Source organism: Poecilia reticulata, chromosome 1, assembly GCF_904066995.2.
Source record: "Poecilia reticulata chromosome 1, P_reticulata-male-v2, whole genome shotgun sequence".
Classification (NCBI taxonomy): domain Eukaryota; kingdom Metazoa; phylum Chordata; class Actinopteri; order Cyprinodontiformes; family Poeciliidae; genus Poecilia; species Poecilia reticulata.
Window position 1 is genome coordinate 2,386,561 of NC_088830.1, and position 27,749 is coordinate 2,414,309.

General features: G+C 39.2%; 1 protein-coding gene across 9 annotated transcripts in view; it reads right to left on the reverse strand.

The window, feature by feature from the left end:
- Positions 1-24: 24 nt before the first annotated feature.
- Positions 25-27,749, reverse strand: part of radil (Ras association and DIL domains) — a 44,454-nt gene continuing 16,729 nt past the window's right edge. For 3 of the 9 annotated variants that reach the window (XM_008404988.3, XM_008404951.3, XM_008404959.3), the window contains 14 exons: positions 25,142-25,796; positions 23,822-23,952; positions 22,818-22,855; positions 22,540-22,691; positions 22,265-22,377; positions 21,970-22,086; positions 20,832-20,955; positions 13,519-13,691; positions 13,119-13,269; positions 9,534-9,760; positions 8,746-9,070; positions 6,962-7,101; positions 1,856-1,995; positions 25-1,665 (listed from right to left, as the gene is read on the reverse strand). In XM_008404988.3, the coding sequence (XP_008403210.2) occupies positions 1,566-1,665; positions 1,856-1,995; positions 6,962-7,101; positions 8,746-9,070; positions 9,534-9,760; positions 13,119-13,269; positions 13,519-13,691; positions 20,832-20,955; positions 21,970-22,086; positions 22,265-22,377; positions 22,540-22,691; positions 22,818-22,855; positions 23,822-23,952; positions 25,142-25,796 (2,586 nt within the window). In that variant the 3' untranslated portion in view covers positions 25-1,565. Of the gene's footprint in view, positions 1,666-1,855; positions 6,618-6,961; positions 7,102-8,745; positions 9,071-9,533; positions 9,761-13,118; positions 13,270-13,518; positions 13,692-20,831; positions 20,956-21,969; positions 22,087-22,264; positions 22,378-22,539; positions 22,692-22,817; positions 22,856-23,821; positions 23,953-25,141; positions 25,797-27,749 lie in introns of those variants that run through there. The other 6 variants (XM_008404973.3, XM_008404969.3, XM_008404980.3 and 3 more) reach the window with 6 other exon arrangements.

Sequence of the window (27,749 nt, forward strand, 5' to 3'; positions counted from 1 at the left end):
TTCTCTTACATAATACAAAACATATTTAAACAAGTTGATTTATTGTCAAAGAATCCAACAAGATCTTGTTTTCTTGTGTACCATTGTTCTTAATATAAATACTGATCAGATTACATGCATGAGGTGATGCGCCACACAAACTAGATACAAAATTGAAATATTTCCAAAAAATAAATATAAAGCAGAGGAATAAAATTCACAAGGAAATAAAGTAACTTTGTGGTTAATGGGGAAAAAATGGTCTAAAGTCTCACATTCTTAAATTTCAACATATAATACTTTCCAGATTTCACTCAAACTTGTTTTTGGACCTAAATTTATCTTAACTTAACCACCTTGTTACGATGTGTTGCCCTATCAGGCACAGAATGATGAAATATCCAACATAGCACTTTTAATTACTGAATGTCTCCATGAGACAAGGACGGCGCTGATGGAGCAGCAAAGTCATGACTTACAGTGGAGAAAAGTTTTTATCATTTGTCAATTTACAAATGTTTTCAAGTTTGCTTGCTTCACTTAAGAAATCCTGCCATGAAAAGGTTTTGGCCTCGACAAGGAGGCAGTCCTTCCTTCAAAAAATGGATACTGCCAGCAAGACACCAAAACATTGCCAAGGGATCTTATGCAGGTAGCTCTCTCACCCCAGAGAGCAATGTTCCCCCCCCCCTTTCTAAAAAGTCTCATCAAATTAATTAAGAGCATTAGCTCACCTTCCTTCAGATCCAGTTAAAATGTATTAGTCTATCAAAGGCAACTGGTTTCAGCAGAAGATTCCTCCACGTGGATTCTTAACATTTTTTGTTCTGTTATAAACATGAACACTCAAGTGTTTTGTGTAACTGTACATGTTGTAGCAGCATGTAAAAAAAAGTTGCTGTAATGCACAAACCAGAATAAAGAAGTGACAATAAATACAGAAGTTAAAAAAAGACACAAATAATTAAAGTCCCATCATTCCATAAAACATTTTCCATCAATAGGTCTTTGTTTTTTTTCTCCTCACAAACAGGAATAAATCCCAAATTGCTTTCTGTTGTTCATCTAGCTGATAAAATATTTATAACTATTTACAGTGTGAACAGAGCGGCACTGAGGACCTGAAGCTCAACGTTTCCACCAGGAGTGGAGCTCCTCACATTCAGGCCCTCAGCCAGGTGTTTTACATCCAAAGCCTGGTACAAAAAGTAAACATTCAATCACAAAAGTTTGATGGTGTCAAGAACTCCTAACAAACAACTTTATAAAACATTCCTTTCCAAAAGCACGTCATCAAATGCTTTGACATAAACAGAAGGATGTCTCTCCAGTTTTACAAATGGATGCTTCCGAGCGACAGCTGAGCAATGAATCAAGCTATTTCCATCTGGAATTAGAGCTGGAAATATTCCACACATTGAGGATAATTCTTCTGTGCTTTAAACACCAGGCTGCCTGGTGATGATTAATGAACCTGATGCTATTTTACAAACTCAGGATTCCCAGTCTGATACATGTAAGCCATAGTTGTGTGAACCCTGCTGAGCTTTGCACGTGTCAGCAGCATGGTGCTAGTGGGGCAGTGGTCAGCAGGACGAGGCACTGATCTTCTCTGAGACCTCGGGGTCTGACTTGGCTACCAGGAAACGCAGTCGACCCCCTCCCAGACGAATCAGATCCACCGCGCTGTCGGGGTGAGCAAGCGGAAGTGAGAGAGGGAGGAGAAGAAGAGTCTGGTTACATGGAGCTCAGCAGAGATGGACCAACAATAAACAGCACATGACTGTGAGCTTGAACCGATCAATCAGCTTAAGAGGTCAACACCAGTTGTAAGATGAACACTGAGGGCAGACGGCTCTCTCTACCGCTCCTTTACCTCTGGTAGTCGGCTCCGATCAGACTGGTCCCATTCACTGCCAGGATGCGGTCGCCGATCCTCAGCCTGCCGTCGGATGCAGCCGGCCCATCGGGGATCAGGGTCCGGATGTAAATACCGGGAGCGTTAAGAGGGGTGTGCTGCCAAACGGAAATTAGTTACTGAAGGTCAAGAGGATATAAGTTGGTGGTAGTTTGGCTAAAATACACACTGGTTACTAAAATAAGATCCGATTTATTTTTGATTCTCTGTTTACAATTGATAATTTACCTAAAAATCTACATTTTAGACCCTTTTACTTGGAAAGATTAGAACTGTAAAATTTCAAATTACTAACGTTGTGAAATGAGTGTGTCGATCGGCCACCGGTCATTATCGGCCGATTTCCGTGAAAAATCGGCCGATAACTTTTATATTTACGGTCACGGTCTCTTGTTGCCGATCACCTGCATCTCACTTCGCAGCCTGCGTGTGTAGCTCATCTCCTCTTTCCTTTACACTGCGCAAGCGCGCAGCAACAAATCCTAAGCGATGTGGTGAACTACTATAACGCTCTGAGAGTGAATGGGGAAGTGTGCGTGTTCCCCCAAAGAAATATCTCGGGGTTGAAGCACGTCAAAATGCATCAACACAACTAATCTAATGTGACATTTAAAAAACAAGCACTTGACACTGTTTTTTTCTACATCGAGGCTCACTGCAGGTTGCAGGTCAGGTCAGCAGTCTGACCCATGATTGCGGTTTTGAGTAATGAACCAGGCTGGGAGTTTTTAAAAGCCTCAGGAATCTTTTGCAGGTGTTTAGAGTTACTTGTTGATTCAGATGATCAGGTTAACTGCTCGTTCAGAGAACCTTTTCATGATATGCTAATTTTTTGAGACAGGGATTTTGGGTTTTCATGAGCTGTTTGCCAAAATCATCAGTATTAAAACAATAAAAGACCTGAAATATTTCAGTTGTTGTGCAATGAATCTAAAATATATGACAGTTTAATTTTTATCATTACATTATGGAAAATAATGAACTTTATCACAATATGCAAATTTTTTGAGAAGGACCTGTATTATTATAAAACTTATATTATGTGTTATAACATTCATCAGCAAAGTTTACAGAGGTGGTAAAGACTATTATTTATGTGTAATCCTTTCACTAGTAAGATACATCCCAAATCGTCCGTTTTTGTTTTGAAAGTTTCCTAAAGACACGATGTGAGGAAGAAGAGGGAGAATCTATGAAGAGAGATGGATTCACTGCAGCACGGATGAATCTCACATCGGATTTTGGACTCGATCTCAGCTGTTAAATCACTGAAGCTGGAACTTGTCAGCTGAAAAACATGCATACATACATACATAATGTATATATGTATATACATATAAACATGTATCCAATATATATTATTCAGTATTAATCATTATTTATTTGTGCCATTATTAATCATTACTTATTTGTGTTTGTATAGTTATATAAATATGTATTGATATTACTAAATAATTTATTAAATAATGAACTGCTGTGTGCTTTGTAATATGCTTTTCATACATCGATATCAGAATATTCCATTCCTATTTGATTGTTATAGCCACTAAGCATATTTAAATATGCTGAACTATGTATTAAAAACATACTTAAAAAATATAATTGTTTATAAATGTAGCTTTGATAGATGTTTGAATATGGTTTCCAGTAACAAAAAAATGTGTTATGATGGATTAAATGCATCATAACACACTTTTTATGATTCATAAAAAGTGTGCTTTTTATGCACACTTTTTTATGCAGCACAATGCTTTTTCTTTTAGCATTGTGCTGCTAAACACATAACGCTGAGTGGAGTGGTGGACCGCTCCAAGATGGCCGCCCTAAATCTCGTCAGCGACAATAGGCGAGAGCGGTCCATGAAGCGTCTATCCTTATATTATGTCTATGTAGAACACAACCAGCAAATGTCAACCACATATATAATTTCAAAATAAAAGCCTAGTAAAAAAAGCACATTTTTACTATTTTTCACCTAAGTTGCCGTGCTTATTGCTTGAAAACTGTTTCCAGTGACTTCTCTCACTTCTGAGAGACAGAGGGACACCTCCAGAACACAACCAAAACATGTCCACTAGATCTGATGTATAATTCCAAAATAAAAGCATTTTAAAATAAGACATTTCTATTTTTCCCCCTAAGAGAGAGAGAGACACAGAGAGAGAGACAGAGCGAGAGATTTGTCAACTCTCCCTCTCGCTCCGTCTCTCTTTGTATGTATATAGGCAGAAGAGACAGAAGTCACTGGAAACAGAGAGTTTTCAAGCAATAAGCACGGCAGCTGAGGCGAAAAATAGTAAAAATGTGCTTTTTAAATAGGCTTTCATTTAGAAATTACACATCAGGTGTGGTTAACATTTGCTGATTGTGTTCCAAAGGTGTTCCTCTTCCACCCAGAAGTGAGAGAAATCGCTGGAAACAGAGTTTTTCAGCATTGCATAATGTCCCCAGTTATTTCTGATACATTATTTATTTTTGCAACTGCAGCAACTGGATCAAACATGGACAAGATGTGCGCTTTTATTGTGAAAGCAGCACGTAAACGGGTGTACCATAATGTCTTGAGCTGTTGAGCATGTGAATATCTTTTGTGGGCCGGCTAGCTTAAATGCGGTGCCAATCCAGGTGATCGGCAGAGATCGGCCTCATGGGTGGTCGGTATCAGAATCGGCAGCAAAAAACCTGATCGGAGCATCCCTAGAAATGAGTAATGACTTCCATACTGCACTGCTTACATTTATTGATGCAACATGCATCAATAAATAAATTAACATTTTATTGCAGCACTGACTGCAAAAAAAAAAAAAAAAAAGCAACTGGATCTTGCAGTCACCAAGTCTCCATGTCCTACCATCACAGTGACTTTAATTTAAACTACTACTGTGGTTGCTGAACCTTTAAGTCAGTGGTCCCCAACCTTTTTATTACCGCGGACCGGTCAAGACTTGGACATTTTGCTGCGGCCCGGGGGAGGAAGAGGAGGGGGCGTGAACCGTCAGATAAGGCCTCTGCATGTTGGTGTTCCCACTAAATCCTGAATATGCCCAATTTGGGTTGTCTTGGCCCTTTTATCGCAGCCTGTGGGTTTTTCCCTGACTGGGATCGAGAATACAACCTGTTGAATGTGACAGGTAGCCAATCAGAAAGCGCGGTGACGTAAGAACAGAGGGGAATCCCAAACAGCTGACATATCGTGCAACTGAGAGTCCGATGGATATCGGAGATGATATGTGGAAATGTTTATTATTAAATCTAAAGGTCATTATTATATATGTTTATGTTTATTCAGTTAAAAATGTTTACTGTAAAAAAACATTCACCTCCAAATCATAGTGCAGCAAATAGAGCGGCTGCTTCTGTCGTCTTTTAACCACCGCCTTTTCTTTTTATTACATATTTTATCTCTTAAAATAACTCCACAAACTATCACTACTGCTTCTACATGGTCATCAGTGTTTGGTTATTCTAAATTCCTGTATGCTTTGTTGGGAGTTTTGTGGTTTTTCTTCTGGAACCGTGATGTTACTGGAATCGGTTCGTGTAGCTCCTGCCGTGTGGCTGAACACGAACCGATCGAACCTGTTGTACTTTTATCAGCTCTGTGGCCAAAGAGGTTTGGAGAATCGGCCGACAATTCTTAAATCTTTCCGTCTAAACCTCACAAGCTCTACTCATCTCCTCTCGACCAAACTCTCTCTGACTCTGGTCGCTATGGTAATGTTTACATATTCCGTCAAAATAAGATACAGATGCGCCACAAAAACGAACATTTTACTTTCGTGAAAATTTTATCTCACGATAATGACTAACAGGAGCCCTGAGCTTGTTTCTCTGCAACGAGACGTCCCATCATGGAGTGATGAGAGACAATAACACCCAAAGTGTTGCTTATATCCACAGCCTGCTTGGTCTCTACGTGGCGAAGCAGCTTGAAGCTTCATTGTCTCATTAGCAGCCAGTCGCCGCATGTTACGCAGAGCGGCTTGTAATGTGGGACTCACCTACCGGTCCGGGATAAATCCATTCTCCTGTTTCTTCTCTGGGCCTTTTCACCTTTCAAAGAAACTTTCCAAAGACATCTGATCTGTTTCTTACTCATTTTGCTGCTTGTGGGCTCAATGTTGGTGTGCAAGTAACCGAGAGAATCCGGTTAAAGGATTTTCAAAATAAAAGATCCTCCAGACTCAAATAATACATAAAACGGAAATATTTAATGATTTCTTGCGCGGCCCGGTGCCAATTGGTCCACGGACCGGTACCGGTCCACGGACCGGGGGTTGGGGACCACTGCTTTAAGTAACAAGCAGTCCGGCTGAGCTTTTGTGTAAAACAAAATAATTATGTGGAAAAGTACAATATCCTGTACTTTTCCACATAATTCCTGAAGCAGCTCATTTCAAATCAGAATATTTTTCAAGAATTTATGTTTGTGGTGCTATGAATTCTGTGCCATGAAGTCACCTGAAAAATTTACTTAATTTTTTTTTATGCTAATTTTTTATCGTCATCACAATAGTACAAAAAAATGTTGTGATAAAATTCTGAATCTATATTGCCGACTCCTAAGTGTCGCTTGGTCCTACAGTTGGACTGTGATCCAAAACTCATGACCAGATCAACACAAACTGATTCAGAAGGTAAAGAAGTGAGCCATCTTTCACAGTCAGGGAGGCAGGACTCAAAGATCCGACTTTGCTCCAACTTGACACTAAATGCCATCCTGTAGGTAAAGAGAGGCTTCATAAAGAATCGACAGCAATAATGTAGCACCACTGGTTTTATGAATTATTTCTCATATTTTGTCCACTGAAAAAGCATACACATTTAAAGGTTATACTTTTCAGTGTGAGATTCTGACAAAAAAAAAAAGATTTTAAGGGCTTCTGTACATCACTTATGTGCTGTAAATGTCTTTGCCTTGAAGCTCTGCAGCATTTTTACAAAATAAACTGTATCTTACACTAACATGGTGCTCCAAAATAATAAAAAAATAAAAATCACTTTACATCCAAATATACTTCCTAAACAGTAACAGACCACAGGAGATTTGATCTGGAAACTTACCAGGCCATCAATGAGTCCCATTCCCAGTCCGTAGGGTCCCTTGTCGAGTTCCACTACAAACACCACACACAAATCATCAGCAAGGGAAGGAGCGCCGGGGGAGGAGACAGGGAAAGGAAACTCACAGCCACTAATACATCCTGCAGAGGATACACACACACACGCACACACACACCCAAAGGCACAAAAACACACAAAGCAGTTTGTGTGGGGTTTGACAAACATCAGACAACTCATCAGAAGGGTCGCTGCTGACCTAGAACAACACAAATGAGTCTACAGCTGTCACTACGTAGCACAGTTCACACCGCCGACCTCTGCACTCGCTGCAGCACAACCTAACAGCTGAGATCAGAAGAGTGACGGATTCTATCAGCTCATTTTGACTCTGAGATCTAACACAAACACAAAGCTGTCAAAGTCTAGGTTCCAGAGTGCAACTAAAGCTCTACCCATGATTTTAATAGAACATAAAAACATTGACAAATTTATATAACTGTTAAATTTATATAACTGATATAAATATTGAGGGTAGTGGCACTTCACCCATTGGTAATCAGGGTTAGGTTTCTGCTGCTGTTAGTGTGTCAACTGCCAATCAGGGAAAGTTAGGAAAAATGTCAAAGTAGAAAACAGTTCAGTTGCACTGAGAAGGCACAAATCCAAAATCAAGCTCTGCTATCTCATTATTGGCCATTAGGGGGAGACAAACCCTAAAAGTAGTGATGAAAATCCAATTTCATTCTGAATATGATCAGGCATCAATTTATTGGCATTGAGAAAAATAAAATGTTGCAAAAAGCAAAGAATTCAAATCTAAAAGTACTTTGTTGATCCCAAAAGGAAATTAAATGCAACAAAACCTAATCAATAATTCATTACATACACATATTTGATCTAGCTTTAAGTCAATTCAGAAAATAAGTTACAAAATATTTGAACACAGTAAAAATAAACTGCATCGTCTGTCTGATGTGTTATTCTGTAGCAGATAATATTCTGAAACCAGTGAAATGTGAAGACTCACATTTCCATCCAGATCTAAACGGCTTCTTTCAGCATCTCCAGTTAGTGTCGTATTTTGTTCCATTTTTTCTTCATTACCTGACTTGTCCGTTACTGCAATTTTAATTTTCTTATTAGAATTTCAACACTAATATGCATGGTTTTCAAAAATCTGAATAGAGGGTAGCTGAATATCAGTACCCTATTAACCCTGAAAAACATCCTGTACAGCCAACTGTCCTCACTGGTCACATAATAAATACTGCCCACCAATCTCTGTTCTGTGATAAGTTCTGTAATAAAACAAAGCAATATCATAACCTCTGAACATCTCATGGATCACTGCTTAATCCCTCACTAACAGTGATGGAAGAGGCCAGCCAAGCAGAGTTTTAAGGAAGAAACCAAGAGGCCCAAGGCATCTCTGTAGGAGCTGCAGAGATCTACGACTCAGGCAAAAATGTCAGTCTCTAAATGTGCAAAGCTGATTGAGGAGGGAGCCAATCATTTGCAGCTTTAATTATACCAAATGTGGCTCTGCAAAGTATTGTCTCAAAAGGGCTGTATAGAAATATATGCTGCACTTATTAGTTTATTTGTTCAAAGTTTTGAAAACCTATTATTTTCTTTATACTTGTTTATTATGTTGGACTTTATATTGGTGTATCACTTTACATCCAAATAAAACTATGTTAAACTCTAAAAACATTCAGTGTGAAAGTATGGCTTCTACTGTTTGTTATGTTTTTATTCACCCTGGACTTTGTGCTTGGTCCTACCTTCCAGTCCATTTGTGAGGAGTCCGTTGGTCTTTTTACATTCTGCTAGGGTTCTGGCTGAGCAGCCATTAGTCTGAATGCTGGTGCAGAGAATGGACCCCGCTACACCTCCCCCCTCTGGGTACAGGGGGGTGTTGGGTGGGGTCAGGAGGCAGGATGGGTCCGGATTTGCTGCACGAGGATGGTGAATGGTTCCGTTCCTTCTGAGGCTGTGGGTTTGTGTCTGGCCCGGTGGCCGGTCTCGTCCCCTCTCCTCTGCTGCTGTCTCATCCCCGGCGCCCCCCCCAGAGCGGGGGCTGCTGTGGGCCGGAGGTAGCAGCTCCCTCTGGGTTGTCAAAGGACAGACTTTGAGGACAAACTTCATGATATGACAAACTGAATCGAGTTTGTCTCTCACCACTGATACAGGATGCACTTTGTTTCTAAAAATAAGACGTCAGTTAATATCATTAAAGTTTCAATTTATAATCCTTTTATTTACAAACCTTCCTCTTAGTGCATCTGTGACTGTATGAATCTCTGGTGTACATATGAGGTGCTCTAACACCAAAGATTATGGTCTAGTCAGCTGTTCCCAATAATTAGACATCCCACAGTCTAATCAGATTAACCATGATTCAACCGTGTCTAGGTTTGTGTGAGTGCATGTGTATGTGAGCCGGAGATGGCCAGAGAAGAAGGTTTTGTCTTTTGATTTAGAAGTTCTTTATAATCCCACAACTACTACAGCTGCTGGGTCACATGACCTGGATTAGTGGGAGGCATGCTTAGGCGTGGATTTTTCTGACCTGGACGTCCGGCCAGTCGGCTGTGTTGGTTCCATTGGACTGTGTGTGCACACTGGGAGTGGTGGTGTGAGTTTGCGTCTTGGTCCTCAGACCCCACAGGTAGTGACGCACATAGAGCAGCTGTCTGTAGATGCTGTCCTCCACACACTCGTTGTCCAGGTCCACTCTGAACCCTGAGCTGGGCAGGACGATGGGCGGGTGGTTCTCAAAGCTTTCCAGGAGGTCAACTGAACATGCAACAAAAACATACAGTTAAGCACAAAATTATCCATACCTCTTTACAATATTTTTGTTCTGACTGGAAGATATTTTAGAGAGGCCTAGTCAGAGTCCTAAATTGGGACTCTGACTGGTGGTCAGAATACTACGAAGACCTCCTCAATCCCACCAACATGCCTTCCTGCGAAGAAGCGGAGCCTGGGGTATTAGGGGCGGGCTCTGTAATCCCTGGTGTTGAGATCACTGAGGTGGTTAAAGAGCTCCTCAGTGGTCCGTAAGATAGTCAAACCTCTGAAAAAGGAAGAGCGGTGTGGTTTTCGTCCCAGTCATGGAACACTGCACCAGCTCTACAGGGTCTTGCAGGGTAGCTGGGAGTTCGCTCAACTGGCTACATGTTGAGCTAACATGTGGACTTGAAGAAGGCATGTCCTTCGGGGACGTTCCTACACAGTTATAGTCACAAGTTTTGTGTCTATAAATGACACAAAACAAGATTCAAAAGTTGAATCTGTTTTGTGTCACCGAGCCACCTCAACTGACACCTCATCCTCTGGTCAGGATGCTTCCTGACCACCTGGTGAGGTGTTCAGGGTACGCTCCACTGGGAGGAGACCCAGAGGAAGACTCAGGACACACTAGACGCCTTGGGATTCCCTTTAAAGAAGCTGGAACTGTGGCTGGAGAGGGAGAAGTGTGGGCTACCCTACTTGTACTGCTGCTTCTGTGACCAGACCCAAGATCAGCAGAAAAAAAATGGATGGATTTAAATTAGAGGTGTGCCGATCGATCGGCCACCGATCATAATCGGCCAATTTCCGTGAAAAAGCGTATGATCGGTGATCGCCGATCACGTCTCTTGTTGCCGATCACACAAACTGATCACCTGCATCTCATTTCGCAGCCTGCCTGTGCAGCTGGTCTCCTCTTTCCTTCACACTGCGCAAACACGCACCAACAAATCCTAAGCGATGTCTGTGGAACTATAACGCTCTGAGTAAATGGGGAAGTTTGCGTGTTGCGGCAGAAAAGTTAAGCACGTGGGGTGAAGCATGTCAAAATGCATCAACACGACGAATCTAATATGACATAAAAACAATGCCATACTTGACGGAGTTTGGCTACATCGAGGCTCACTGCAGTAAAAAAGACATACTGCGGATCAGACAGCAGGTAAAGCAGCGTACAGCTACAAACACTCACCAGGATTACCATGACAGTCAGAAAGCTAAACAAATAACCTGCAAAATTATTTAAGTCTTCGAGCTGCGATGTAAGACGCTGGTTCTGCTCTCGCTGTTGAACCGCTGCTACGCGCTACAGGTAATAGTATTTCACAAACGGAGCGCCGTTTCTGCTCCACCTGGTAGTGACTCTCACACCGAACCTCTGTTTAAAGCTGCAGCATCTAACCTAAAAAAAAATATTTTACTTACGTGTTAAAACTTTCGCTGTCCTAACATGAGACAGATAATCTCTGAAAAAATAATCGATCTCCTCCCTGTTCTGCATAATTACTCCGCTCAGTCAGAAACAGCCAATCAGAACTAGCAGTAATCAGCTAGCCGCCATGCTATCACGGAGTTTTCATTCAGTAACTCAGGATTGTTTATTGTAATGAAACTTGTATTTGCCTTTGAATGTTAAGTTTTATACTTGAATTTTTTGGCAATGTTGAGAGGTTTTATTCAGTCGGTTATACTACCGATATCAGTACAATTTGCACAATGCCTGTTTTGTTTAGTTTTCTTCTTGTAAAAAGTTATTAAAAACAAGTTTTTGTCTAAATTAAGGTGAATTCATGGTTCCTTTTTCCACATAATGTAACCGGTAGTGTTTATGATAAAAAAAAAAAAAATTATGTAATCGGTATCGGTGATTGGAATCGGAAGGAAAAAACCTGATCTGCACATCTCTAATTTAAATATATATAAATATAAATATATATAAAGAGCTACAGCTAACACTTATTTTATTGTATTGATTATTCTGACAGATAATCAGAAGAAATCCTTTTTTACACAGTATTAGAAATATAAAAAAGGAATCGAAGTATTTATTTGAATCTATAAGAAAAATAAACATTTTATTGGTGACAATCCAATACAGCATTACTTACAGTAAATGCTTGGTCATTTGAAGCAAAAGATGCATCTGCTGCTAAAAAGTACTTCTAACATTGATTATCAGCAACATGTTGAAAAACTCAGTCCTTTCTGCTCGACTTAACATCAGTACAGTAGTCTGACAACTTTATTTGATTAACCACTTAATAATTGGATAGCAAAAAGTATCTAAGAGGGTTTTTTTTCATAGAACTCGACCAGGTGAAGCTAAATCTACGCCACTTGAAGTATTTATTTGAATCTATAAGAAAAATAGATTCAAATAGATTCCAATAAAACATATTTGGGTAAAACATAGTCAAAGTTCTTTTTTTTAAACTTACATGCAGAATGTTAAAGAATGTTAAGACTTTTTGTACATTTTTTGCTTAATTACTACTGAGTATGTTGGTTTTTCAGCAATGGACTTTTTGAGTACCGTATTTTCCGCACTATAAGGTGCACCTAAAAACCTTCAATGTCTTCAAAAGCCGACAGTGCACCTTATAATCCGAGGTGCCTTATATATGGACCAATATTGAGCCACAACAGGTCTAGCAACTACAGTAAGCAGCCGCCGACTTCATTTTCCCCCGTAGAAGAAGAAGTGCTCTGGGATAGTTGTCAGAACGCTGGTTTGCTAATAAAGTTTGATAATACATTTAAAACCAGGGGGGGCAGAGGGGCGGAGGAAGAGAGACAGAGACTGCGGCGGCAGCGTGTCGGTTGGTCTGTGTTACCCAGAAAGCAATTGGGCACAATATCGCAACACCAACACTGAGTGAAACAATGACTGGGGCAGCCTACTATATAAAGTACTCGGGGACCATTTCTTTACAAATGTGGATGTGTAATAATAGAGTACGGAACAAATTGGCAACCCACACTAAAGCGTCTATTCTATGCGCCTTATGATGCGGTGCACCTTATGTATGAATAAAGTTTTAAAATAAGCCATCCATTGAAGGTGCACCTTATAATCCGGTGCCCCTTATAGTGCGGAAAATACGATATATACTTCCGTTAATGATTAATCTGTTACTAATTTAGTTGATGATTATTTCAATAATTGATTCATCTTGTTTTATTGTTTCAAGCCCTAATATTTACAAATGTACAGATAATCTAAGTATGGCTATCAGCTTCTTCAACCTATGTTATCCAGAAAATAAAGCCAACTGCTGTCATTCAGAAATGACGAGCACAAACATTTAACAATAATGGGACTTTATATCATCGGTACTTGGTGGAGTCACACCTGTACCTGATCTATAGATATAAGCCTCATCCTCACTGCTGGGTTGCCATATTGGGACAGGACCTATCTCTGCTGTCAGCTGGTACTGGGTGAGGATCCTGTGGAGCTGGACTGGTTTCAGAGATGGGTGCTCACTGGACAACACTCGCCAACTCAACTGCAGACAAAGCAGGGACAAAAATAATCTGACTATATTCAGATTAAAGTCAGATTATTTAATCAAAACTTTTTGTTTACTGTAAACAAAAAGTTTAAGATAAACTTTATGTGCATCTTAAAGATGACAACCATAAAGTTCTTGAGATTCTGCCTGACTTTTGTTTAGGACTAATAGTGATGTGGTACGTTTCTTGAAACAATATCTTGATTAAGTATGAGTATATGAGTATGCTTTTGTGTGGGTCACCTGTGTGAGCTGCTGTGGGGGCATGGCCACTATGGACACAGTACTGTTGAGTTTGGTGAAGAACTTTTCAGCCAGATGCCCCAGACCGGACTTGGTTGCCCATTCCATCAGCATTCGCAAACACGCCTGGATTTGCAGCGACTTTGAACGCTGGAACCAACCCCGGGCTGGACCTATGCGCACGCACGCACGCACACGCACACACACACACGCACACACATAAACACACAGTTGGACACTAAATCAAATTCTGTGAAAACACGGCCTTGTGAGGACTGCACATTGTTTTCCAAAAAATAATCCATGGCATAAAGGAGCTCTTCAATCATAAAAAGTGGGCTTTTAAGAAAAAGGAGAAGCTGAGGTTTGTTCTACAAGACCTGAAGAAGAGACAGAAACAGTCAAATATAGATAATAAAAAATGGGTATTGATTTCTCCCTGATTTCGTAGATAACAGCTTACCTTACTAAGAGACCGCAGATTGTCCAACTGTAAAAATGTCTATGGAATCATTTAGAGCAACACAGCAGCCTGCATGGTACAGTCTGGACCCATTTCTGTTCACTCTATACCCAGGAAACCGCAAGTATATTTCAGAGACCCGTCACATGTTTCACACTGTCGGTGCAAACCTCCGACAGAACGCTGACCAGAGCTGCATCGTTTCCCTCTTCCTTATTGCTGTCCGTTCTTCAGAGAGATGAGCTGCTAGCAGCGCTGCTAAATCACGGCTGTCAATCAAATCACTTCCGTGCAATACTTGGCTCAGTACTGGAGAACAATACAGAACAACATACAGTACTACCCCTGTATACTACTACCCCTGAAGTAGGTACAAAAATCTAAGAACAGTCAGACAGAGCCAATCCAAATCTACTAATGGAAATGAATCTGGCCGTGGTGGACCGAGACCGAACCGGTTAGAGGATAACTAGTGGAGAAATGCCTTTACTGTTGCAGAAAAACTGTTTATCTGCCATTATCAGTAGACATACTGACTAGCCTGAGCAATCGTGGAAGGCTCCGTTGTAGTGAACCAGCTGTAGCGTAGCAGCGATAAAGGGGGAGCAGCATGTATACAAGATAAGCAGCATGTATACAAGGGAGACTGGCAGCGCTAAGACCCTCCTCCTGGTTCTGATTGGTTGTTTCTGACAGCGATGGATTTTCTCTCCAGTTAATACTGGGAGCACTGGGAGAGCAGAGGAGCCTGATATTTTTTTTCACAGATTATCTTATACTGTCGAGACAATGATAATTTTAACAAATATATAGAAAAAAAAGTTTTTTGGTAACACTTTATTTGAAGGGTTGTGAATAAGACTGAGATGACACTGTCATGAACATGACATAACACCTGTCATGAACATCAGTAAGTCTTCATGAATATTTATGACTGTGTCATAAATTTAATACAATGTCATTTTAATACAAAAGTGACATTGTATTAAAATGTCACTTTTAATACAAAGTTGACATTATTCAAAATGTCTTCGTTATGACAATTTGACATTAACCAAGAATCTTATGTCATAATATATCTATATATAGTGATAGTGATTTAATTGTTATTACACTATCAAAAGCCTTAACAAAACAGCAATGAATATTCCCACTACCTGAAATAAAGCGAAACAAGTAGGACCAACAATAAAGATTTCATTAAGCTTTATTACACTGTCAAATGATTTAATAACAGAGTCAATAACAATTTCTTTTACATCAAGTAAAGTGGAACAAGTAGCACCAGTTATGAATATGTCATTAAGTGTTATTACGGTGTCATTAATATTAACTCTTACCTCAAGTAAAGTGAAACTAGTAGCAGCAATTATAAAGATGTAATTTAGTGTTATTACAGTGTCAAATGCTATGCTAACAGAGTCACTGATATTAAGTCTTACCTCAAGTGAAGTGAGCTACTTATAACTACCATCATAGCTGTAGAACAAACCCTTTGTACATTAGAATAAAACAAAAGATAACTTGTTCTTCAAACAGAGTTTATCGTCAGGTCAGTATGTTGTTACTCTGAAATACTGATTGAAAAACTAAAACAGAATTACTTATTCTTTAACTTAAGAAAATAGGTTCTTTCAACAGTAACATGTTTTGCTTTGATTATGTCAGCCATCTCCTTTGTAATAGTCTTCCTGTAATGCTCTGAAAACAGGAGATCTTCTTCTTGTCTTCATTTTCTGGCAGCAGATCTTTGAAGGTGTCCAGAAATGCTCAGAAATTACAGCTGTTCTTGCAATAATTTATCATGGTGAAAGCCTTTTCATGAATTCAAACTGGACATTCTCATAATCGGTTATGACTCAATTCATTGTGATCACTTAAAAACAGAACAAAAACAAAAAACAATGTCAGCATTTATTTAAATACCACTCCAAAAATGCCCCTTTCTGCACACTGTCAGAATGGTAGACTGGCAGACAAATGTCTAGTTAACATGACTGGTTGTTATGAAGTGCAATACAATTATTTCTTAACACAAGTAGCATAATAACTAAAGCTGAACAAAATTATTCTGATCAAATATTTGTTTGGCAGAAGTTCAGACAGACTGCCACTGTTATTATTCAGATTGCATCATTTAATGTATAGTTTTAGGCACATGAGTGTATCTTTTCACTTAATGAGCATTCTCAATTATTTCCAACCTTATTGATGTTTGCAAGACGTTTATGAATAAATAAATAGATTTAACACCAGTTTTTAGTTGTCTAAAACGTAAATTATTAACTTAGCTGGTGAATGTTGATTCTTGCTCCCCATTCCCTTTTTACCTGGATGTCCCACCTCACTTCACCTGGACAAAATAGTAACACAAAAATGACTTACCTAATTTTCTAGGGAAATATTTAATCTGCTTCTTTCTCTTTGGTCAAACAGGGACTTCTTTCTCTGGTGGCTGGTCCTCATTATCTTCCTCCACACTCGTAGCATGTCTTCATTAGCCAACTTTGTCCCCCCCACCTTAGCCCCCACCTTAGGCTAACATGGGTCTTCATGTGGCTAAAGTTTCCAAAGCAAAGAACACAAGCACTGTGTCACATCAGCCAAGTTGCTAAATAATGCACATAAAGGATAACTTTGACTAACATATGAGCTTTTAATTTGCTAGATTAAAATTGGAGAGAAAAAACCTATTTGCCAGTCTAAAATATGTTTAATATTAAGGGCTAACATTACAGTAATGGAGTTTAATAACTTTTGCTAACATTAACTTACAGCAAGGTAGGATTGGCTTGAATTGCTCATAAGCTAACATTACAGAAAAAGAGAACATAGTCAAATGTATTTTCTCAAAGAAAATGTAAAGTTAATAAGACACATACCTCATATGTATTAGGTGACAAACTTTGGCTTCTTTTTAACAGGAGGTCTGGCCGTTATAACCATAGACATAATATAAGAGTAGACCCCGCATTGGCTCCTCTAGCGCAGGAAATACGGCGGCCATCTTGGAGCGGTTGTCCCTCCTACTTTGCTCAACCAAAACAACCGAAGATGCCTCAGCACTGAGGGATATTGTTGTTCGGATCGATGGACTATTGATGTGAGGGCTCCACATACAACATTTCATAAGTAAGATGGACATATTATTATGTATATTTTGTGATTAGAATATTATTTTACTGTATTTATGTCCACCGGTGAGATACCAGCGAATATTAGCTGTAGTGCTTGGTGTAATACCGGGTTCAGCCCCGCTATGAAGGCTAACTGAGATTCTGTAAATCTAAAAAATTAATTATTTTATAACATTGACTTAGATTATCTGACACAAGATCCTAGATTATAAATTAAACAATGTAACATGTATTATAAAACTTATATTATGTGTTATAACATTCACCAGCAAAGTTTACACAGGTGGTAAAAACTATTATTTACGTAATTCTTTACGTAAGATACATCCCAAATCTTCCGTTTTTCTTTTGAAGGTTTTCTAAAGACACAATGTGAGGAAGAAGAGGGAGATATCTTTAAAGAGAGACGGATTCACTGCAGCACGGATGAATCTCGTATCGGATTTTGGCCTCAATCTCAACTGCTGAATCACTCTGAAGCTGGAACTCGTCGGCTGAAAAACATATACATATGTTACATACATATAAACATGTATCCAATATATATTATTCAGTATTAATCATTTATTTGTGTCATTATTAATCATTATTTATTTGTGTTTGTATAGTTATATAAATATGTATTGATATTACTAAATAATTTATTAAATAAATTATGAACGGCTGTGTGCTTTGTAATATGCTCATCATACATCAATATCAGAATATTCCATTCCTATTCTATTGTTATAGCCACTAAGCATATTTAAATATGCTGAACTATGTATTAAAAACATACTTAAAAAATACAATTGTTTATAAATGTAGCTTTGATAGATGTTTGAATATGGTTTCCAGTAACAAAAAAGCGTGTTATGATCGATTGTGCTGCTAAACACATAACGCTGAGTGGAGTGGTGGACCGCTCCAAGATGGCCGCCCTAAATCTCGTCAATGACAATAGGCGAGAGCGGTCCATGAGGCGTCTATTCTTATATTAGGGCCGTTTCTCAATATGCGTTCTTGTCTGTACTTGTGTTCTCGCATCCTCATGAAACGTCATCGACAGCGGCCCAAGTACTGTTCCAATTCAAAGTACACATCCAGGCAAGAACGCTCAAAGTACCCGGATGTGTTCTTGCTCCGCCCATTTTATCGAGGATGCATTAATGCATCCTTCTGCGGACTTGAGGCAGCAAGGTATCCCACAATGCAATGCGCCACCAGCAGCGGTAAATAGAGAAGGTCAGTACAGAAATGTATTGCATTTTTACCACAATTAATTGCCACAAAAACTCATTTAAATTTGTTTTTAGGCGAGAAAGTAGACCTTATAGCTTTATCTAACCACTCAGTTCAGTGTTGTATGACGTCATCAAGAACTGGCGAACTAGCATACTGCGTCCTTGTGAACTCGGTAAGAACGAACTTTCAACTGTTCTTGCGGGTACGTACTTGCCAAGAACTCAAGAACGTACTTGCATTCTTGAGTATTGAGAAACGGCCCATGTCTATGGTTATAACTTGTGTTAGGTTGGCCCCACAATATGGAAGATTTCTTCTTCATCAACACACTGAACGCCTGTTTGTGCACTGCTGCCTCTCACTGGTGCATATGGTGTATTGCACTACTTAAAACAGCCTTAAATAATGTTTCAAATGCTAAGTTCATAAGTGCTTTGTAGACATCTTGCTGTAAAACTTCAGTATCAATTAAATTAAGAAATTTAAGACTAAACAAAATGGCAGAGCTATATAATATTACCACATAAAGCTAATTTTTAAAGTTTAATCAGTAATACTTTAATAACAAATTTGTCAGTTCATGATTTTTTGGTTAATATCAAGTTGTCATAATGAAGACATTTTTGTCTAAATTAATGTCAAGTTGTCATAACAAAGACATTTTGAATAATGTCACATTTGTATTAAAGGTGTCATGATTTACTGAATGACACTTTATGACAACAGTCATAAATATTCATGAAGACTTATTCATGTTCATGACAGGTCTTATGTCATGTTTATGACAGTGTCATGTCAGTCTTATTCACACCCCTTCAAATAAAGTGTTATCGTTTTTTTTTAGTAAAGGTTACATACTGCAGCTATAACACTTCCAAAGCATAAGAAGTATTGTTGGACTTCTGAAGATAGAAATTCTCTACCATCTGCTTTCCTTCCTTGAAGTACTGCAGAACTACTGATTGGTGAAATACTTGCAACTTGATAAGCTAATGAGAAAAGCTAGTTCAGTGATTGGCAATAGACTGATGTCATTATATATAAGGAGAGGGCCACACTGGACAAATTAAAAGCTGCTTCAGATCCTCCTGGTCAGCCAGAAAAGCAGCTGTAGCAAAGCCTGGTGCTTATGCTGACTGCTCTCCAGAACTGAGTGGATCAGATCTTTTGTTCCTAGAACAATTAGACTTTTTAATACTCTCTGATACTATATGCATTGCATGGTATTTAATGTTTTTTTTTTTTAAATCGTTTTTAAAAACCTATTTATTGCATATCTGTGGGTGCATTTGTGGTTGGTGCTACTGGATATGTGAATTTCCCTCTTCTGCATTAATAAAGTATCTATGTATGCATCTATTTGGAACGCAGACATGTCTATGCAGAAACTGCACATGACAGGAAGCTGCAGGCAGACAATGAACTGTGAGCATTATCTGCTGACTGCACACACATTATCCTTTACAATACTCCACCATATGTTCTGGATGCACACACACAGGGACCCCCTCTTTGAAGTAATAGGCTTATGTCTGGGCATACAGTAATCTATGTTGGGATGAAGGATCTCATACAGACAAGACATCACATAGAATCTCATCAAGGTGGGATAATGCTTTAGAACAGCTGCTTACACTCAGACCCACATGCACACATTTAGATAACCCAATCAAGCAAGTCAAACTAAACACACTCTATCCTGATCTGCAATATAACACAATGTTTACTGTGTTTATGGGGCCTCTGAAGTGATGTGATGTGAAGAGTAATTGTGTGAGTGTGAGCCTTGTGGAGTGCCTGGTGCAAGCGTCAGTTATACCTGCCATAAACTCACTCCCTTGTTTCTATGGACACCATCAGCAGTGAAATATCAATGAGTGATGGAAGAGGGTATGAAGGAGGGAGGCGGTAGAGAGAAAAGCTGCCAGCAAAATGGGGAGTGATGAGCTGGAGTTGGGGAGGAGATGGAAGACTATGTAAAGGCATTTCTCCTTCTCCCTTTGCCAGACACGTGATCTCACTTGTCTCACCAGTTAATGAAGACATATGGCATAATTCAGAGTGTGCTTGTGTGTGTGACAAAAGACATAAGGTGAGTTGTCCAGAAACGTTGAAAATTGCTGGTGGTAAATACTGTTTCTGTACTTGAAGCCAATAATGCACAATTAGCAAGGTCATCATAACAACTCAACCACCCAGGTCCTCACCCCTCACCCTGCCACTTTTTCAACTCTACCTCTGCTCTTCTTTGTCAAACCCCCTGATGGCCAGATGGAAAGAACGAGGGAGGAGGGGGAGAAAGCTGAGGAGGAGGGGAAACAGAATGCAAATAGGGGAAGGGCACAGCAGACAAATCTTTGATAGTCCCTGTCAAAATGCTGGCAAGGACAAAAGGGCACACACTCACATATACTAAACAACTATGCACACTAGTAAGGATATTTAATAGACAGTGTGGCAGGCACTGTGGGTGTTTTTTTTTGCCTTACCTTTGTCCAGTAACTGGTTAAGTAGTGAAACATTGGAGAAGAAGAAGAGGTAAGCAAACATCTGAGCCTGGATCTCCGGGTGAACCAGGTAACCGTGCAGTAGCTCCTGTGCACTCTGAAAAACCTGCAGACACAAAGAAATCAACTTTTTAGAACAGAAATGTCAATATCACTGATGCTTTGTGACATATTCTAAAATATATATTCAGTCTGTTCTATGATCTCTGATCTGAAGATACTTGTAGCAGTTTTACTTGAATTTGATGAGTAAAACTACCACAAACACCCAAGAATGTTGATCATTAATCAATTTTCAGTTTGAAAGAAAATAGGCACAGTTGTGTGCTGTGCTTCTTTAGAATATGTCTATTTGTTTTGTTTGTTTCATTTCCTCAGAGTTCAAGAGTTTTAATTCTGCTTCAGAGTGGAACCACTATCAAAGAAGTGGTTGTCGATGATTGCACCTGCACAACAGTATTCTGGCAGACTCAGAATACTGAATTTACGTAATTTAATTTTTGTATACCCTTGATTCGACCTCCCGCTAACATCCAATCTGCTACAACTGTACTTTTGGAAGTTTCCATTCATAAAATACAGTTACATCTTTGAAATAAGGATTTTCTCAGATTGTTATCATCAACAGCTGCTAAACCAGAAGCCTAACAGCTAAAAAACAAACTTGAAAAATATAAAAAATGCAGGATCTCATGAATCAATTGTCAGCCTTTATTATATAAACTTTAGTGAAGACACAATGGGTGTCAAAATGTGAGTTAAGCTTTTTCTCCATTAAAGCTCAGTCCATTAATTAATTAATTCTCAATGAGCTCCAGTCCCTTTTGTATTTAGACACACCTAGATAGATAGACAGACCGACATATCATCAAAATGCTAAATTGACTAAAAAATAGTCAATTATACTTGTGAGAACTGTTTCTCAAAACATTTGAATTTCTGCAAGGAAAATGTAAGGAATAAAATTCATTCAAGTTCAACAACACCATACTTGGCCCTTTCGCTTTGACTAATACCTGCGCACTTCTACATTTATGACATTTTGTTGCAAAATTCAATGTGGTGTCTGTGCAAAGACAATAAAGTAAGTCTAAGTCTACTGTATAACTCAGACGCTTACCTGCAGGACTCTGCGGACAGGTTCAGGAAACCCGACACCTCCTTTCCAGCAGGGTTCAGAGCTGTCGACTGGGAATGGATTACAGTCTAATAAACCAGGCAACACCACATAAAGAGCCTACACACAAACACAAACATATGCCATGATCAAGATAATCTCAATCTACAGATGCACCACTTTTATTTCAGGTATGTTCAAGGATACAAGGATAATATAGATAATTTATATTTGCAATCAGCTCAGTTTTTAAAACATAAGGAATATAGTGCCAAAGCAATCAATAGTGACAGAGAACCTTAGTGATATAATAAACACACTGCTGGAATGTGTACATGATCACTTCTTCCAAGATAGTCATAGCCTCTTCATTGGCTGTTATGGTCGCCGATAACAACGACTCCTTTGACCCTGGACAGAGATGACAAGAGACACAGGGACCTTTAAGAGGTTTCAGGAAAAAGGAAAGTGATGCGTATAGATGTGTCATATCTGCTGCATGTCTGAAAGTAATGACTCCTCAGCCAGGCCATTTCACTTATCATTCAGACTGAGTGTGTGAGTGTGTGTTACCTTGCAGCGCCTCTATGCTGTGTGTGTAGGCTGGCGCCCTTTGCTGGATAAAGTAGAGGATCTCAATTGAGTTTGACATCCAGAAGAAGATGGTCTGCAAGTCTGGGATCAGGTCTGAGATGCTGAGTAAAGACAAGGAGGCTGGGTCCTGACTACACACATGCAAGGTGACGCGTTACATTGTTATGAAGACACAGTGACACAACAGCATACAGACAGGAACACATAAGTGCACATTATTTCTTTCTATGCAGCATAAGTTAGAAAGTGATACTCACTGCTGAGCTTGCTTCTGAGCCAGCTCCTTTGTCTTCTCCTGCAAGCCACACACACACGCACACACACACACACACACACACACACACACACACACACACACACACACACACACACACACACACACACACACACACACACACACACACACACACACACACACCAATTAAGTTCCCATTAAACTTGCAGGATCTGCGTAGGTGAATTACACTTCTTTTAAAAGCCTGGCAGACTCAGAATACTGAATTTACGTAATTTAATTTTTCACAAATGCCTTTGAAAGCCTGTATGACACTTTTGCTATGTTTAACTAGTAATTTTGATCATCAAATTTCTAAAAGCATATTTGTTTTAAATTGATGCTGTAGAAACATATGAAAAACAATGATCTTTTACTCTGAATACAAACTCTGTAGCTTTATATTTCCCAGATGAATTATTGTACTACAAACTCAAAGATATGCTTTGTAACCAATAGCTAAATCCTTTTTTGCCATTACAGCTACTTAATGGCCTTTATAACTGCTTAGTAACCTAGTGCGTGTTCTCACTAAGATTTGAAAGACTCCTTCAATGATTTCTATAGGCCAACATACATGCTAAATTCTGATTAAGACATCCATCAATCTAGGCCACTTTCAGTCTCATTTCTACCAGTGGTTCTGAGTGGAGGCATGGCCTAAACCAGAGTCAGTGAATGCTCAACAACTTCATTTAATGAAATAACTATGGTGCAAATAAGAGGAAACATCTCAGAGGAAAGCATGTGTATGTAAACTTCTGGTTTCAACTACAATGATCAGTTAAGGTAGAGAAATTTCTATGGGAAAAAAAAGTAATGAACAAAAACACTACGATTTAGTATAGTTTGAATCCTAGATCAAACTAGCATTCAAACTATGCTAATATAAAGCATGTTGAATGCCAGCCTATGAGGGCATTCCTCTAATCTGAGATAACCAATGTACAATTTCACCAAAAGAATAGTTCATGTACTGACACCAACCCATGCAATGGTTTGGATTCGACGGACAATCTTCAGCAGCAGTTTGCCAAAGCTGCCAGGAGGGAAGGTTGATGCAGAGTGTTGTATACACAGACACAGTAGGTAGGCAGGCGTCAGCTTATGGTCGTCTCCTGGGGGGCAGAAATTTTAAAAGACCAGTTGAAAAAAATATTGACTTATTTTCATGTTGGGGTGCATATCCAATCTATAAATCATAAATTAATCATCACAATATTTATAGACACAGGCAAACTCTTCCTACATGAGAATAAGGTGATATAGTTGAAAATGGGAGCTTACAGTTAACATTCATGGATGAAGACAAATATTGTACGACTCCTGTCTTTTTAAGAGAGGAAGACAATCAACCAAGGTGACGCTATAGAGATGTCACTTGTATATTTGACTTTCTGTAACTTTCTTTGCTAGAGTCCGTTTTAGCATAAAACAGAACTAAGTTTTTAAAAATCAGAGGTTTGCTTTTTCTATTCTGCAGGGCAGGAAAACTTAGGCACTGACTTGTAAGGCCTGATTAGACTAAACAGAAGAGATGTACAGTCTGACAACAAATCTGACATCTTTTGGAATCAAGTTGTTGCAAAAAGTACATTTTTATGTTTTGTCAAAGTATGTTTTGTTTTGCTGCCATCATCGATCATCAAAATTAGTATCAAATATAGACTGATTCACCCTCTGGAGAAACAGTCTATATTTGATATATTAAACTATTAATACAAATATTTTTGCATTAAATAAATACATAAGCTAGGTCAGATATTGTGCTTAAACAAAATAAAATAAATAAAATTCTAAATTGTGTTTCTAATCTGTGTTTAAAAGGGTTATATAAAACCATACACCAATATTTTTTTTATCCAAATTCAACACTGTGCTGCAGTCTCCAAACTATCCAAACCTCAGAAGAATTCTTCAAAAAATAACACATTTTCATATTAGAGATTATCTCAGATTCCACTAATCACTGGATTCATTAATGGCATCAGACATTTCTTTCTACATTATGGTGCCAGTATTGTGAGAATTATCTATAATGTTTGAAAATCTGTTCAATACAACAGAATTAAAAAAATATAAAAACATTGTGGCCTTCTTTCTTAGCTCATGTACTTGGACCATTTAAAGCAACATGTTAATAATCTAATTAATTAGACATAATACCATTTAATCATTATAATAGTATTAATAAATATCATTAGTACACGAGTGATACATTCTGGAATTGTGCTGCTCATGGCGGCAGTACACTGGAGTAGCTCTGCATGTATACTGGGATTTTTTTTTTTTTTTAAAGCTACTGACCTCCAGGTTCAATGAGAGAGACGATTCTATTCAACAGCTGGTCCTCATGAGCTTGGTCAAACTCCAGCTGTAGCTTTCTTTTTTGACCTCCTCCTCGTGCTGCTGTTTCACCTCCTGACACCATCCCAACACCGCGAGGTTTCACCAGGTGTGGCTTGAAGCTACGTCTAACTGCCGGGACACTAACCACTTGTGCGGTTTTGTCCTTCAGTACAGAACCGCACATTTTACAAGTCTGAGTCCCATCCTCCCCCTCCTCTACCCCTGAATCATAGAGCTGCCCCAATGTGCGTAGCCGTGCCAACGTTTGAGCAGGCAGGGGCTTGGCGCCCGTGGGGTCCTTGTAGAGGAAGATGTAATGAGCTCCAAAGGAGAGAAGGTCGCCATGTCGCAGCGTCGTTGTGCGCTCACAGCGGGAAAAGTTCACCAGCACAGTGGCGTTGAGTACAGGCTCAACAGCAACACAGAAACGGTGACTCTCCGGCAAATCGTCTCCCTTGTTGCTGTTGGTATGATGATGTGGTGCGGGGACTCGGCGCAACCGGCAGTGGAGGGGAAGGATGTCAGGTGAGAAGAGGCATATGTTGGGGCGGGCTGATGGGGTCTCCTGACCCACTGTGTGCTGCTCCCTGTTCAGAAGATAAACCAGGCAGTCCTGCAAAACACAGAAAAGTCATTGATACATTTAGGTCTGAAAAACAACTCGAATCCCCTAAACCTTTTTACATTTTGTAAAAGTAAAACCATAAACCTATTGGAATTTGTATATGATAGACCAACACAAAGTAGTGCTTTGAAGTGGAGGGAACATTTTTAATTTTCCCCATTAAAATATGCAGTGTGACTTATTTACTTACAAGTGAAACCAGTCGATTTTTACACATTTAAACATAAACAGTGGACACTGTTCATTATTCAAAAGTGTAAAAGAGTAAGACCCAACGACAGCATTAATCAGAGAGGAAGGATCTCTGGAGGAGCTGTAGAGACTCACGGCTCTGGTAGGACTATCTCTTGACAGGATCACTATGACTCATGCACTTCACCAATCAGTCCTCCAAGAAAGGGGGCAAGAAGAAAGGTATAACCCATAAAAATCCCCTTTTGCAGATTGCCATAAACCATCACAATAAAGATTTTGAAGATGATCAAATCAGACTGAACTGGAACTTTTTTGGTCTAAATACACTTTAAAAAAAAACAGCACTGCACATCATCCTGAATACAGTTCACGATAAACTGTGTTCAGTTTTATGCTGTGTTTGGATGCATCTAAACCACATGTGTCAAACTCAAGGCCCTTTATTAAAATTTTGTGCTTTATCAATAGGACCTGTTTTGTCCCTATTCTCAAGAATCACTGATCTACATTTTTCTCCGTAGTGACAAAAACCACTGACTGTGGCCTCAATAACTTTTAATAAATTAAATTAAGCGACTTCACTTAAATGGGGTATATGCCATGAGGTGGTGACGTATTTCCGTTTGAATTTATGCCACATAGATTGGTTCCGGGTCCTGCTTGCTCCTATTGTTTTCAGCCAAAGATGCAAGATCTGTACCATGAAAAAGACGCAAAACTTAAAATATCTGGGAGCTACTGGTACAACAATCTTTTTTTTGTGTGCCGTCCAGTAATTAGTCGGGACCATCCAGTGCCTAGTTTTTCCATTTTCCTGCTGACATCAAGGTGACAGCGGACTGTAGCCAAAACTTAGCCACTACAGCTAACACAGGGTTTGTAGCTGCCTGCTATTTCAAAGCTTGAGGATATTGAAAATCCAGCGTCAGAAATGGAAAGACGGAGGTTAAAAAGGAGCAGTACGTGGTTTGTTCAGTGGATTAATTTGTTGGAGGAAAATAATGCAGGAGGAAATCCACTGCAACGAGAACAGGCTGAGAACAGTGGCAGCGATTCGGCACAAGGTAAGTCAATGCGTGTGTGTTGATGCGTTTGTGTTATACGGAGTATGAAATTATTTGTAGGCAACTCCTTAGCTTTTGTTTTTATGACAATTATAAAATACATTTAACATGCAGTCGGAGCGCCGAGTCCCTCCAATACCGAGCAGGTAATTTAAGAACAACCGAGGGCAGCAGCGCTTCAGCCCGATACAAACCATACAAATAATCGGTCAGATTAAGGTCCAAAACCTTCGCTTTACAGCCGTTTAAGTGGCACCGATCCACATGAAAAACCCACAGAACAAATGGTAAAAATCACGTATTTCCCGAATCCCGAATATGACATCTACCTTTGTTGTTTCATAATTATAATCCACGTTACAGTGAATTTTTCCACTTGGCTGCTATAATCTGTTCTTGCGTTACACAAACCTAATTTCTCTTTTTTTCCCTCTGAGATTCTGCTTAGAAAATGAGGTTATGAAGTTACATCCTTCTGCTGCTTTTTTGTTTTTAAAATGGTAAATTTAGGTTTGTCTCGACTTTTATAAACTAATGCCTCATATGTATAATTTTTTGTATTACTGTTGGTACAGATATTAGGCGAACACTGTGCTTTGCCTGCTAGTAGTTTAAATTAATTTCAGCTGCACACTTTCAAAAGAGTATTCAGATTTTAACATGCATTTTCTAAGTAGTATTT